We start from the raw sequence: 14439 nt of genomic DNA, 5'->3' as shown, positions 1-14439 counted from the left end.
ACAGGAGTAAATGAAGTTGGCTTCCTATTTTAAAATGCCCAAATGAGAAGTAAGGGGGGGGGAAAACCACCAATACCCTTCACTCCGTTAACATTCATTGTGGAATATTATCAGAGTGTAAATAATCTTAAATTAGAAAAGGTGGCTTTAAACCTTAATGAACACCAAAAACAAAAGAACCCTTCCCACCCCCACACACACGATCTTATAATTGCATCTGAAGTTTATGCAGGCATCAAAATTTCACTTGCAGTCTTTGAGATTTTATAGTCTAGTAGTATCCGCCCACTATTCAGGCCCTCTAGATTGTTATTTCCTCATGTTTATGAAGCAAGACAAAGTTCTGTCAGCAAAATCTTCCTTTGTTTACTAGTTACTTTCAGCTAGAACACCCCATCTTCGATGATAGTCCACTCTATTATACAAGAGTTCAATTATACCTATCTCTGAAAAAAAAAAGCACTGGGTAAGAATACAACAGACATTTGTGCCTCCATACGAAAACACCTACTCCTCCATCTACTCTTCGAAATCTAAGAGTACACAATAAGACAGAAGATGTGCAAAAAACTGGCAAGGTTCAAAAAATAAAAGTTGTAAGGGAAATTTGGTCTAAATCAAACTTTTTCGACGAACTCCACAGCAAGCAGTGTCCCCAAATAAATTTACTGCACCCTAGAATCAAGTACACTCAAGGCTAGAATGTCATGCCAGTCATATATTACTTCAATCTCAATAAATCTCTTCTTACTCTCCAAATCCTAGCTGCTTTCTAAAATAGTTCACTAAAAAACACCAACCTAATTAACAACAGCTTCCTCTGCAACAGTGGCCTTGATTTCACTTATTTACACATTAACTGCAGCCTGCTTTTGGCCAATCCAGTCTATTCTCTGTACCATGCCGAGCCTTTTATCTGTCCTGGACAGCATTTTCTCCAGCAGATGAAGTAGATGCCGATTGATTTGCTGTCGAGCATGGTAAATTAATAGCAACAAATTGCTGAGGGCCCGTCTCGCTGCTCCACCATGCTTCGGCAGTTTTGCTTTATTTGCTCCATGATGGGCAGCAGTCGGCCTCTTCAAGTCAATTTCTTCTTAACAACCTGCAATACTTTTCAATGGTGAAAATAGAGCTGTTCCTTGTAAGTCAGAAATCAATATCTTATTGCCCTTAGAAAATGCTAAACAAGCAGTATTGGCAATCCACTTGGTACTAGAGGGTATCAGATATAATGCAAATCCATACTGCTTCCCTCCTTGTAGTTATTACAGTTTGCTAAAAGGTTCCTAATGTCATTTATCATCATTTACCATCGACCAAAGAGGCTATGATTATGATATCCTATCAGTTGGCAAGGCCCTTTCATTTCTATTCAATTAATATTTTAGCAGCACTCAAATGGTTGTGGCCCAAGTCTCGTAATAAAATTTACATGGCTTTAAGTGAAACAGGAGTTTTCTTGCTTTGATTAAATACATATATATGTATATACACACACACATACATATAATACACATACATATAAAATACACATACATATACATATAAAAATCCACACATAAAACATACAAAAATGTGCAGTACTTACTTTCAGATTCTATGTGTTTCAGATTTCTAAAATTTCCTAATGATTACTAAAATTCAAATGAAGAGGCTTTCACACTGTAGAATATTAACTATAAGGAAGGCATAGATGTTCTCACTCTCCTCTTTTCAAAAGGTGGTATGTTCATCTCCATCTATAGTTCCTATAGGTTTAATTCACACACCTACTGTTCCTAATCTATAGCCAATACTCACTTTTTAGAATGGCAACCACTGCTGTCAGAGTCCCTCAGTGAGGACTTCTTTAATGACAGCATTACAGGTGAAAGATGGGAACAAGCAGCATTTAGTAACGCCAGCAACTCCATGCATCATCCCACTGCCCCCATCACCACTGACCCATTTAGAAGTCGCTGTATTTACAAAGAAGAACAATCAGCAGAAAAACTTAACAACTAAACCCTGGGTCAGTTGTCTCATACAAAACAAAAAACAAAAACCGCACACTTAGGGAAATCCTTAGGGAATAAAGGCCTATGTTCTTTCATTTTTAAACATTCCATTTTGAAGACGTCACACTAAAAGATGTGCCATTTCTAATCATGTCCTATTTGTCATCTTCACTTTTATGCTAGAACTTGAGACAGTGGCACAGCATTAATTCCCATTATAGCCTAGAATACTCCATCCTAACTTTTTTTTTTTTTGCTTCATCTGCTTAGCTCTATCAATCCTAAAGATTACCAGAAATTTAGATTCATATTTTATGTTCCAATTCCAAGTCATGTCACCAAGTTCTCCTTTAAAAAAAAATCCACTAATTCTACCAGACTAATGCTATTTACTCAGTTACCAAAATTTAAATTAATTATGTTCTCAAACATAATTGTTAAAAATTGGCAACATTATGCAGGCTTAATTAAGATTAAATCCAATTTACTAAATGTACTTTAATTGGTACTAATTACATTAGCTTTCATTTCGGAATGACAAATTCCCCATAGGTTTCATTTTATAGTTCTCTATCAGAATCAACACAGGGTGACTGATGATGAGCATCACATAGGAAGGGGAGGAGGGAGAATACTGACCTCCACCCTGTTTGTCTTCACTTCACACTTTTATCCTTTTATCAATTTGCTAAGTCACAGAATCATGACTCCATCACAACCATCATTTTCTGTTCCAATGAAAAATTTCTCTAAAAATAAATATTCTGTGGCTAGCAGCAGCCAAGAAGAACAGGAACGTTAACCAAAAAATACACAAAGGTTTCAAATATCAGGGCCACCAATTACTAGGGTACTTCCAAGGACTCCCGGGACTCCTACTCTTGAACCCTTCGAGACACAAATCTAATAAGTGAATAAACCTAACCCGATCTTGAGAACTAGGCCCAATTATGCCACAGGGCAACTTCCCTGCATTATTGCTGCTTTCCATTACAAGGGTATCCAGCGAGTACATCTGGAAGAGAGGCTAAGAGGAACTAAGGCTGTCTGCCTAGGAAAACAAATAAAGACAGATATGCCTCTATGCTTAAGGGGGAGAAAGAAAGAAAATATAAAAGCAGGTGGTTTGCAGGGCTGTCTGTATTTCATAAGTGATAAACTGCCCTCAGGATTCTTGATATGATTGAATTTAAAAGCAAAAGAAAAAGGGAAAATGTACTGTTCTCAATTTTAAATGGATGGCATTTGAGGCCAGCTGGACAAGAAGATGACAGAATTATAGTGGTATAAAATGTGTAAAATTAAGGGCTCTCATATACCCCCTTGAAAAAGAAATACATACAGCCAAATACAAGCTATGTGCTTCTTAGAAATGTAGATGGTACAAGGAGACCTGGAAACTAAGCGGTTAGGGTAAACAAGATACAGAAGGAGAAATAAAGGGACTAAATTAATCATCTGGTCCAATCTTTAAAAAGACACTAATTAATTTTGGAGAGTGGGGTGTGGACAAAGAAAGAGACACATACAAGATCCAGACCTCAAGGAAATGTAATGAGATAATTAACAAACAGTATCTCTCATGTAATTTATTCCTGTAAGGTAGAACTAAGAGAAGTCCATCCATCAGGACTGAACAGATTTTGTTTAAGCAGAAGATATTTACATTACTAATCTAAACAGAAATGGCAAAGATGCCAAAATAAGAATTTAATTTCAACAGACCATTCAAACTATACTATAATGCTAATATTGACATAACCAAATACCGTGCAAAGTAAAACAGTATCTGAAATTAAAAGTCCTCAGTGTAAGCAACATCTCATTTTTTTCCAACTTTTTGTTTTCAAATACTATTCATCAGATTGCCTTTATTGTCCAACAGCCATCTTCTAAAGATCTACTATCTGGGGATGTTCTGAGCATGCGGAAAGTAACTATAGCCAAAAAAGAATCCATAAATAGTGAAGGCCTAATAGTATGTGCTCATTTCATGTTTTCTCAACTTAGAAAGTAATGACATCCACCTTGACCATAAACAAGAAATGAAAAGCAGTAAGTTTTCCCTTGTCTTTTTCCCAGCAGGCAAACACATACCTATTCTGAAATGGCTGATGAGACCTGAAGTACTTCCACTACGAGATCACCAAAAATAAATATTTCCTAGAGGAATTATTATTGCCAAACAACATTTTATATATATGTATGTATATTTGTGTGTGTGTGTGTGTGTGTTATATATATATATATACGTGCTATTATTCTTCTGTCTAGGAAATTTAAGCCAAACCCATTTTATTATTCAGTCTCCTGCACAAAAAGAAGGCTGTTTGAGTCATATCTCTCAGTGCTTTCTGATTAATCATTATCTTTTTTTTTTTTTTTTTTTTTTTTTTGCTACTGAACTAATTGCTAGATTTTAAGACCAATGTTTGAACCTTATCACATCCTCCTGTCAGGCTCATTACTCTGTACAAATTTTGGAAGCAACGGTTATAGTTCTTGGTAAGACCCAAGTAAGTAGCCTCAGGGGACCAGTACAAGGATTTTACATCAATTTCCTTTGTAGCTCCACAGATTTCACTTTCATCCTCCCAGCTCACCCTCTATCCATTCTTTCACATCAAGCCTACGAAGGCGCCACACAATTTAATTTCACTTTTTAATATTTTCCAAGAAAGCTCTTTCACAAGACAAGTTTGCAATGCCCAGAATACATAAAGCAACTCTTTCAGAATAACAAGAGGATTTTAAATTTAGCATCCTGCTTTGAAAGTGTACAAAGTTTAATATGTATTGACTTTTTAAAATAACATTTTTAAATTATAAAAATTAGGATAATATGAAAGAAAGATGGGGAGCCACACATGAAAAACAGCATTTTCTTCCACTACCCAGTTTTTAAACACAGGTAGCCACAACGGCTTGCAGAATAAAACTGCAAAAACATACAATTTTCTTTCAAAGTATACCCAGTATTACTGTCATTTAAAATGGTTATAAAAAAATAACTTACCTGCTTGTGCATTCTATATTCAACCCATAGGACATTTCATAATACTGTCAAAGAAGGAAAAGCAATTAAATGCGTGACTTTCATCAAACAATCTCCCTAGTTTGTTCAAAATGCCCAAGTAAATCTGAAACAAACATAAAGTCTCACCTAAACCAATATCTTCATATAACCTACGCCAATAAATCAACAACCCATCGCTATCTTTAACCACCTTAAGACACAAATTCAAAGAGAATACTCACAAAACTAAGAAAATTAAATTCAAACACAGCATTCTTAACATCTCCAGTTGTCTTTATACATCCCAAGCAGATGCATCAAAAAAGTCTGATGAAAATTTGGTATCCTACGGATTCTTAATTCCTAGGCACAGCAGGCAAGTTAACAGCAAAGAATGTCTCATACAAACGCTGATGTTTTGAAAGGAAGGTTGGAAAAGGTGATGCTACTTAAGAGTTTGATTTCTGATTGTTAGTATACTGCTCATATTCACATATTTAAAGCAAAAAGCTAGATAGAAAAATAAATGAGTGGGTTATTCTGGAGCTTTCTTGGACAATCATAAAAATATGCTTCATGATACTTCTGTAAAGGCAGATCTGGTTTTTTGAATGTGTAGTATAACTGGCATAGAAATTCTGGCAGAATAAATCAGTTATACAGGAGACTACAACATTCCTCAAACCAATATAACACTACAGAAATTGAAAACACGCAAATATAAACGTAATAGCAACATAAAGAGAAAAAAATTTGAAAAATGGTCTGCTGTCTTTCCTTATCCATCACTCCTTTTCAAAGAAATAAGACATTAAAATGTTAACAGCATACAGAAAAACTGGCTAAAGTTGTTTGGAGCAAGAGCAATAAAACAACAAAGAAAACCACTAACACAGAAACATTTTTGCTTGTGACTAAACAAAACAAACAAACGAGGTTTTGTTTTTTTTTTTTTCTATCTGTAAAAAGAAAACACAGAAAATTATACCCCATGTGGCTGAACTTTCTGAAAATTCCAATCAAAGCCAGTTGTCAAAGGCAGGTAATAACATTCTAGAATTACAGGTTGCTAACAGACACATTCCCACAACTTCAACTGCACTGGCAGGGTGACTGATCTATCTTGCAGCCTCCAGCAATTTAAACGTATTCTTGTTTTTGGTATTCCAAACTAATAGGCACTTTGAATCTGTGACATGGTTTTCTTACCATGACATAATGCCGCTGCATCTCTGTCTTCTCACTGGCGAGTTTCTCACATTCCAGCTTCAGACTGTTCAAGACATAAGATACTCTAAGTACAATGATCTTAACTTACATCCTTCAACTTTTAAACACATATTTTAAATCTCACTTAAAAACAACTAAATCAACAATCTTAAATAAATACCCCCATCATTATGGAAAGGGAAGTTCAGGAAGGGGGTCACTGGAACCAGTCTGGACTTGCCCCTTCAATAAGGATCGTATACGTGGTTTTTGTTTTTAGGATTTTTTTTTTAATTAAGTTTTAAGGAAACAAATCCTCTAATCAGTTTAATTCAGGAACTTCCTCCAGAATTGAATATTCACTTAATAAAACAAACACGAAAATAAACCTCAATAATGACTGCACATACAAGCACAAATAAGTCCTCCAAAATGTCACAAGGGAGTTTCTTTAATGTTCTACAAACAGATTAATGGAAATACGAATCAAGCATGTCTTATGAATGATGTCTTGTTTTTTTCCCTCCAAAACACACAGACAAGTGGAATACCACCACCCAGGGGCAAAGTGTCAATCGGGTTCAGTGGCTTGTTTTGGTTCTTGTATTTATGAAATAAGAATTAGGCATCATTAAAAAGCCAGCCAAAGAAAAATGTCTCAAAGGCACCCTAAGTCTAAAAATCGTCTATAAGATGAAAACATTTTTTTCAGCATAAAAGTAATGAAATCGCCCACTCCGACTTCCCTGGGCTCTCAGCTCTTCAGTGGAATGGCAGAAAGAAGTGAGAAGGAACCAAGTCCGGAGTAATAAAGAACCAAGGATGTCAAAAGGCCTCAGAATCTCCCCAACCTTTCATTCTCCTGGCCCCAATAAATCAATATCGAAAGTTTGGCCTCAGCGTTTTCCAAGTCTCCCCAGTTTCGATTGTTCTGCCTTCTTTTTATTTAGGGTAGAAAAAAGAAATGTTTAATTTATTACACCTGCCTAAGGAAGGAGGCCTTGATTTGCCCTTTCTGCCCACCGAGAAAAAAAATAATAATACCTTTGTGACGCCCCCACAAAAAAGGAGGAGGGTGTTTGTGTGTATTTGTGGGGGAGACAAGAGCTAAGCAAACAGGAGGATCAGCTAAAGTCAATATCGTTACCTGTGGTATTGAGCCTGTAAAAACTGAAACTCTTCCTTAATCCGATCACAGGATTCGGAAATTGTAAATTTAAAGGGTTGAGCAGGCTGATGCGGTGCCTGAAGAACAACAATAAAATATTTAAATTAGCCCACATCACAGGCGAAGCAGGGAAACGGAGAAAACATACCACGCGGCGTTAGCGGGGAGTTTGGGGGGTCATCGCGCACGCAAGCAAAGAGCGATTAAAACTCTCTCTCCCGCAACCCTCCTCGCGCCCAACAGCCCAGACAGGGGCTGGTTTCGAGGTGGTCCCGGGCCTCCGCGTACTCCCGCCCGCAGCCCTCCCTCCGCGCCCCGGACCCCAAGGGTTCGAGCCCCATCTCCCCTCCCCGGCCAAAGACAGGCGCCCAGGGACCCGCGCGCCGCCCCCACTCCCTCCTCACCCGGAATCGAAACTGGCCCGTCGGGGGTACCCGCGCCATGGCGTCGGGCTGCGGTCAGGCCGGGGAAGGAGGGGGGCGGCAGCCACCCTCTCGGCTCGTTCTTCGCTCGCTCGCTTCGCTCGCCCCCGCGGGCCCGCGGCGCGAGGGGCCGGCGCCCCGCACTTCCGAGCCGCAGCCAGCCCAGCAGCGCCGCCGCCGAGGGCGCCCTCCCCGCACGGGCGCGGAGTCGCGCCTCCTTCATCGCTCGCCCCCCCCCCCCCCCCCCAGGAGTCGCGGCGCGGGGACCGCAAACGGCTCGGCGCGGCTTCCAGGGGCTTCAAAGACAACAATAAGAAAATGGCTACAACTCAATTGCCTCTCCGCACCCCCTCCGAGGGCCACCACGCCGGGGGTTGGGGGTGATGGCTGGCGGGCGGCTCCCGACGCGGGGCGCCGATTTCGGGCGGCTCTCCACGCCCCTCCGGCCAAAAGACACAACTCGGTGCGCAGGGGGCGACGCGAGGAATCCCCCAGCGCCCGGCGAGCCCGCGCCCCGCTGCCCGCACTCACCGGGTGTCTGGTCTGCGGGTACATCTTGCTCAGGTCGCGAATCATCCAAGCCGATTTAGTTGGCTGCGCTCGGCAGAGGCGCGCGGCTCATTGGCTTTAATGGCCCCGAGGAGGAGGCGGCCGCGGCGGCAGAGGCGGCCGGCTCGGTCTGAGGGGCGGCTCGGGCGGTCCCGGCCCCCGCCGGGTCTCGCGTGACACGGGCGGCAGGAACGCGCGGCGGCGGCTGGGTGCCGGCAGCCGGGCCGCTCCGCATTCCCCGCGGGCGTCACTGGCCCGCCGCGGGCATTGTCCGGCGCGCGTCTCCCGAGGCAACGCTCCGACGTTCAGCTCCGCCGAGGCGCACCCGCCGAGCCCGGCGCCGCGGCCGCCGCTCACCCAGCCGGGAAAGTGCGAGCTCCGCGCCCCACCGCCCGCCGGCAGCGCCGCTCGCTCGCTCTGCGTCCCACTCCAAACTTTTTTATTTGTCTTTTAATTGGTTGTTATTCCTCCGAATGAATGATCTTCTTCTTCCCTAAAAGCAAACACAAACTCCTTTGGTTCGGAAGAGGTCTCGGCGGTGCTTTTTGGTTTCTCTGGAGATTTTTTTTCACTTCACAGCAACGATCTTTTAAAAGGCACCTTTTAGCTTCTTTTACCACATCTCATTTCCTTATTTTTCTTCCTTCCTGTTTCTTGTCTTTTTTTTAACCCCAAATTGAAGGGGATTATAAAAATAAAAGAGTGAAACGCTTGCGGCTTTTTTTTTTTTTTAATTCTCTCTCCTTTCAAACTCTGCGAACACCACCTCAAAATAATATACAAGTGTGTGAGAAATGGGGAAGAAAGCAGCCAACAACCCAAACACCCGCTCAGAACAGCTCTAACAACACGCTCTGTGTAGGTGACTTCTTTGACCAAATTTAGCAGCAGCTAATCATTAACATTCTGATACATATTCACAATCTTCAGCGGAGGGGGCCGTGGAGCATCGCGGGAGATGTAGTCCGCCCCGGGCGACCCTGCCTGAAAATACTGCCAGATTGACTACAATCACCGGCCCGCCACGCGAGCGCTCTGGGGCGCTCTCCAAGCGCTCCGCCCACTCCCTTTGCGGTAGGCGTCTCCAGCAACCAATCAGAGGTGGGTGAACATTAATCGCCCTTCTGTGTTAGTGCCCATCATTTCACTGCTGACAAATGGCAAGCCAGCGGGGAGGAGCCAACCCAGCTGAAACCCACGTGGGGGCCGGGCGTCGCCTGTAGCTCCGACCAATTAACGAAGAGGAATGAGGTTGCGGAGGCGGGGCGGAGATGGCCCGCCCAAGGCGGAGCTTCGCCTTGGCTGACGTTCCTTAGCGCGAGCGTTCGAACCGGGGAAACATTTGTTCAGCTGTCAATCAAAGTAACGTGGGGCTGAGAGAATCCGCGGCTGCTGCTGTTGCTGCTGCCCTGGCTGCATCTTCAGAATTAGGTGTTGGTGGCGGTGGTGGCGGCAAAATAAAGAGGGTGGAGGGGGCGGTGAGCCTGGGGCTGGTCAGAAGATCTCCTTCCGAGTCTCGTCCTCCCGCCCACCCATCTCCCAACCCAGACACCTTCGGCCCCTTGCTCCGCAGCCGCGCCAGGAATGCGGACTAATTAGGGTCCAATGTCTCCTTAAAGAGACAAGCTCGGCCTTGTGTAACGCGCCGAAACCCCTGTTGAGACGAGAGAGGGAGGATCACGCTGATCCCACATCGTTCGGTTCACATCAATTTTACGCGCCGCTGGAGCCGGCATAATTTTCCGTGTGAACGCGGACTCGGTCCCCTGTTCTTGTTTAGAGCCAGAGATGGAGTCGCGAGATGCTGGCTGGGGCCGGGGCCGGGGCCGCGGGGTGGGCGGGGAGCTCGTCCCTCCGAGCCCTGCGGGAGCTGTGATTGCCATTTAGTCCCGAAACAGACCTCCCTCCCTCCACCCCCGGGGGCACTCGGAGAGAAAGCGCATCCCGACGCTCCATCAGGGGATCGCAGGGCAGTAACCGTGGGGTCTCCGGGTGAGGCTGAAGATCCGGGAATCAGAGACGCTGGATCTCCAAAGAAACTTTGCCGATTGGGCCACGTGAACCCCGCAGACGGTCGGTACTGAACAGAGCAGGCCGACGGGGCACGGTTAGAAAAAGCCCCTGCGCTCCCTGGGACGTTCCCTCCCCCAGATCAGTACCAAGACTGCTCCCCTTTTTCCCGCTTGGGAGAAGCAAGTCAAGTTTATCCCCGTTAAAACAGAGCAGGATGCCACGCGGGCCCGAGAGATGGCGGCAAGGTGGGGGTGGCCCTAGGGGCAGATGCTGGGGGAGGAGAGAAAGGGGCAGCCATGGCTGAGGAGGGGCACCCCTAGGGAGGGGCCTGGGAAATGAGGGCGGCCCCCGTCAGTGCACCCTTCCATCCTTAGTCCGTGTCCAGCTGGGGGCAGCGCCCCAGTTCAAGGGGAGGCCGCGGAGGCTCGCAGTCTTTCCTAGCGAGCCTAATCTTGGGGACAGGGAAAAAATTCGGAAAAAGTCAAGAAGAGTATTGGCTAATGTAACAGACTGGGTTTTAGACGTTTATTTCTAGGCGTGCTTGCCTACTGTAACTTGACCTGTTGGATGAGATGATGCCGCCGGTTCGGCGTTAGTGGAAAACTATTCTTAATGATATCCCTTTCCTCAGTGGACGACTCAGTGACTTAATGTCCAACCTAGCACGTTCTGTGAACCTCCGTTCTGGCCACTGCAGTGAGCTGGCGCAAAGGAAGGCTCTGGTGGTCTTCACCTGCCTCTAATTTCATACTAAAAACCCGGAGCCAAAGTTCACAGAATGTTTCAATTCGGCAAATTTTTTCTTCTGCATCCCCGAAATAAGAGGACAGATAACTCCTTTTGGCAGTTTTCTGAACCTCTGCTGTTCCATACCTAGCCACATGTGGCTGATAAGCACTTGAAATGTGTCCAATTCAAAATGAGATGTGCTATAAGTACACATATATGTGGGATTTTGAGCAAATTAATGTGAAAAAACTGCAGCTCCATAATTTATAGTTATGTCAAAATTGTGATATTTTGAATCACTCAAAAATATTAGTAAAATGAATTTGTCTGTTTCTATTTATTTTATTGTATTGATGGGGGTTTTCCTGTGTTGCCTAGGCAGGCCTCAAACTCTTAAGCTCAAGCTATCCTCCTGCTTCAGCCTCCAGCCTCCAGTGTTGTGGGGACTACAGGCACACACTAACTTTTTTTTTTTTTTTTTTTTTTTTTTTTGAGACAGCGTTTGGCTCTTGTTGCCCAGGCTGAAGTGCAATGGCGCGATCTCGGCTCACGCAACCTCCGCCTCCCAGGTTCAAGCGATTCTCCTGCCACCACGCCCAGCTAATTTTTTATTTTTAGTAGAGACGGGGTTTCTCCATGTTGATCAGGCTGGTCTTGAACTGCCGACCTCAGGTGATCCGCCTGACTCGGCCTCCCAAAGTGCTGGAATTACAGGGGTGAGCCACCGCGCCCAGTCTCTTTTTACTTTTTTAACTTTGTTCCTAGAAAATTTTAAATTATGAGGCTCACATATTTCCGTTAGACAGCACTGCTCTGAAACCTTCCCAAGAATCAAAAGTTAGAAGACTCGAGTGATACAATTTGTACACGAGGACAGCAAAGTTTCTAAGAACACTAGCAACAGCCATGTTTTATTCTAAGGTTGGTTATTTGCTTGCTCCCACTAGAGCTTTTCAATGGTTTGTGAAATCACCCACAGTGCCTCTGTAGGAAGTTCTATATTCTCTATTTTAGCCAGAATGTTGGCAAGTTCCATGAGAACAGGGACCTGGTTGTGTTCACAGTTGCACTCCAAACACCCCAAATTATGTCTGCCATCACTGTCTGGTAGCTGGTGCTCAGTAAATATTTGTTGATGGCATTAATGAATGAATACCACATCACATCCTTATAGAAAGTTTCCACATCATTTAGATCATATTTATTGAAATTCTGTGCAGTTTTCTCCCAGGACAGGAAACGAGAATTCTGAGAATAGAACCCGAAGAACTATTGAAAGGGTCAGTGGACAAAGAGGAAACTTTGCTGTTAGGAAATACCAAATAGCTTGTAGCAGGGATCTTTCACCTAATCTCTATCGACGGTTTGTGTCAACAGAAAAGTGGCTAGAGAAATCAAGATGTTTCTTTATTTTTTAAGTTCCATTTTAAAATATAGCCCTTGGATGTGTTTCATATTTTGGCCATGTAGCAGAGCTATATAACTCACCTCTATGTCTCAGAAAGATGCCAAATGAAGCAACTGGTGGCCCAGCCCTAGCTGTAACACAGACTGTAAGTGGGGCTCGTGGCCACTTTTGTCTCCTTTCTCAGCCTGTGCTTCTCTCATTGCACTTCTCACTAACTGTTGAGCCAAGCTATGATGTTTTCTGGCGGCTTGTCTTATCCCTACTACAGAGTAAGGGGCAGGTGGGGGATTCCAGAGTTTTCATGTGGGAGGCGCTTGGCAGCAACTTTCATGTTAAAAGCTAGACCTGAAAGCTCCAATCTTGAAGTGACACATGCCAAGCATGCTTTTTACTTAGGTTAGATGTAAATCATTTATTTATTACTTCACCAAATATTTATTAAACCTACTATGTGCCAGAATATGGGGATTTAGCAATAAAAGTGGATATTATTGATATATTGCTGCTTAGCTCCAAATTCACCCTCATTGCCCGCCTAGTGAAACAGAATCTGAGCCCTTTAAATATTTTCCAGCTGTTACAAAAGCTAGGTCAATAGAAGGTCCTAGAGAGACATTGCAGGAGGAAAGGGTTTGGTTTCCTGGTTCCTGACTCTGGTATGCATACTGGGCAGGTTGCTGCAGCACAGATAGCAAGCAGCAGCACCCAGCAGCCAGCAGCTTCCTCAAGAAGCCCCTTAGGTGGCTTTGGAGCAAGTGCCTGTAATTAGACACCTCCCTCAACAGCTTTCCTTTGAACCCCAGAGAATGGATTTCCAACAAGTTCTGGAATGTGGATTTCTGGCAAGTTCCAGAAGGCAGAATTCTAGCAGGGGTCACCTGCTATTCAGAAAGCTACAACTGTGCCCTCTCCAACAAAGTCTGGATCTCAGCCAGCCCTAAGAGTGTGTCTGAGTCTTGGAGGGACTCTTTTTGAGGTGCTGCATCTCAGCCCTGGGGTTAGTAAGTCGCTCTTCCTTATATCTCTATTTCTGCATTATTTAGAGTTCTCGTTACCTCTTACCAATCCCCCTTTGCTCCAGTTCCCTGTTGTAGGTAATCATTTTTTATATCCAACTTTCCTTGTTGAAATTACTGTTTTTCTCTCTTGATCAGACCCCAGTTGATACAGTAAACAACATAAGCAAAGTGTCTTTCTTGCTGGTGCTTACATTCTGATGGGGGGAGATAGACAAACAGTTGCATAATATGAAGGAGTGACAGGAGTAGTAGAACTAGTTCAGATGGGAGTTCATAGAAGTCTTCCTGGAGGAGGTGACGTTTAAGCAGAAGCCTGAATGCCTAGAAAGAGTCAGCCAAACCAAAAATCACTGAGAAGCAAATTTCAGGTGGATTCAAAAGCCTCATTTGAGGAAGTGTTGGTGAATGTGAGCATTTTTTAAAGACTGGTACATGCTAGAGATGGAGTAATATAAGATTAGGTCATGGCTACATCACTGGGTTCTGGTCACATTGAACTTCTTATGCCTGATAAAAGCATTCATTTTCTACTCTGATTATAATAGCCATTGTGGAGGGAGAAAGGCTTGTAAGCAGGGAGTGACAAGATCATTACAAATACCAACTTGGTATAAGGTGCCCACATTTACACTTGACCTAAGATTAAGAAAGTACCCTTTGTCATATTCAAGAATAATCAATTGTTTTTAATTGGGGGCAGCTGATAAGGAGTACAGGCGCACACATCCTGCCCTTCCCACACACACATCCTTTGGTACTGCCACTACCTCACCCCCACTAATGAGTGACAGGTCAATTTTAATTTGGATAGAGGATGCCTGTGCAAGTCTGAATGTCCGGCTCTGCATTGAATACACAGCTAGAACAGCAATGATTATAGAGAATCAAGGACATGCACTTTCATTC

At 43.8% G+C, this 14439-nt stretch overlaps 1 protein-coding gene across 1 annotated transcript; it reads right to left on the bottom strand.

Moving 5' to 3' along the window:
- Window positions 1-5016: 5016 nt before the first annotated feature.
- On the bottom strand, window positions 5017-7900 carry LOC115896220 (transducin-like enhancer protein 4; the record flags this gene model as incomplete). Its single annotated transcript, XM_030926593.1, has 4 exons — window positions 7798-7900; window positions 7373-7470; window positions 6226-6289; window positions 5017-5060 (listed from the first exon to the last, which is right to left on the bottom strand). Coding segments are annotated over exons 1-4 (245 nt in total), but the record flags the coding sequence as incomplete, so codon positions are not given.
- Window positions 7901-14439: the final 6539 nt, after the last annotated feature.

The sequence above is a fragment of the Rhinopithecus roxellana genome, unplaced genomic scaffold, assembly GCF_007565055.1.
Source record: "Rhinopithecus roxellana isolate Shanxi Qingling unplaced genomic scaffold, ASM756505v1 contig78, whole genome shotgun sequence".
Lineage (NCBI taxonomy): Eukaryota > Metazoa > Chordata > Mammalia > Primates > Cercopithecidae > Rhinopithecus > Rhinopithecus roxellana.
The sequence above is the reverse complement of the archived record's forward strand: the minus strand, read 5'-3'. Positions and strand labels throughout refer to the sequence as shown.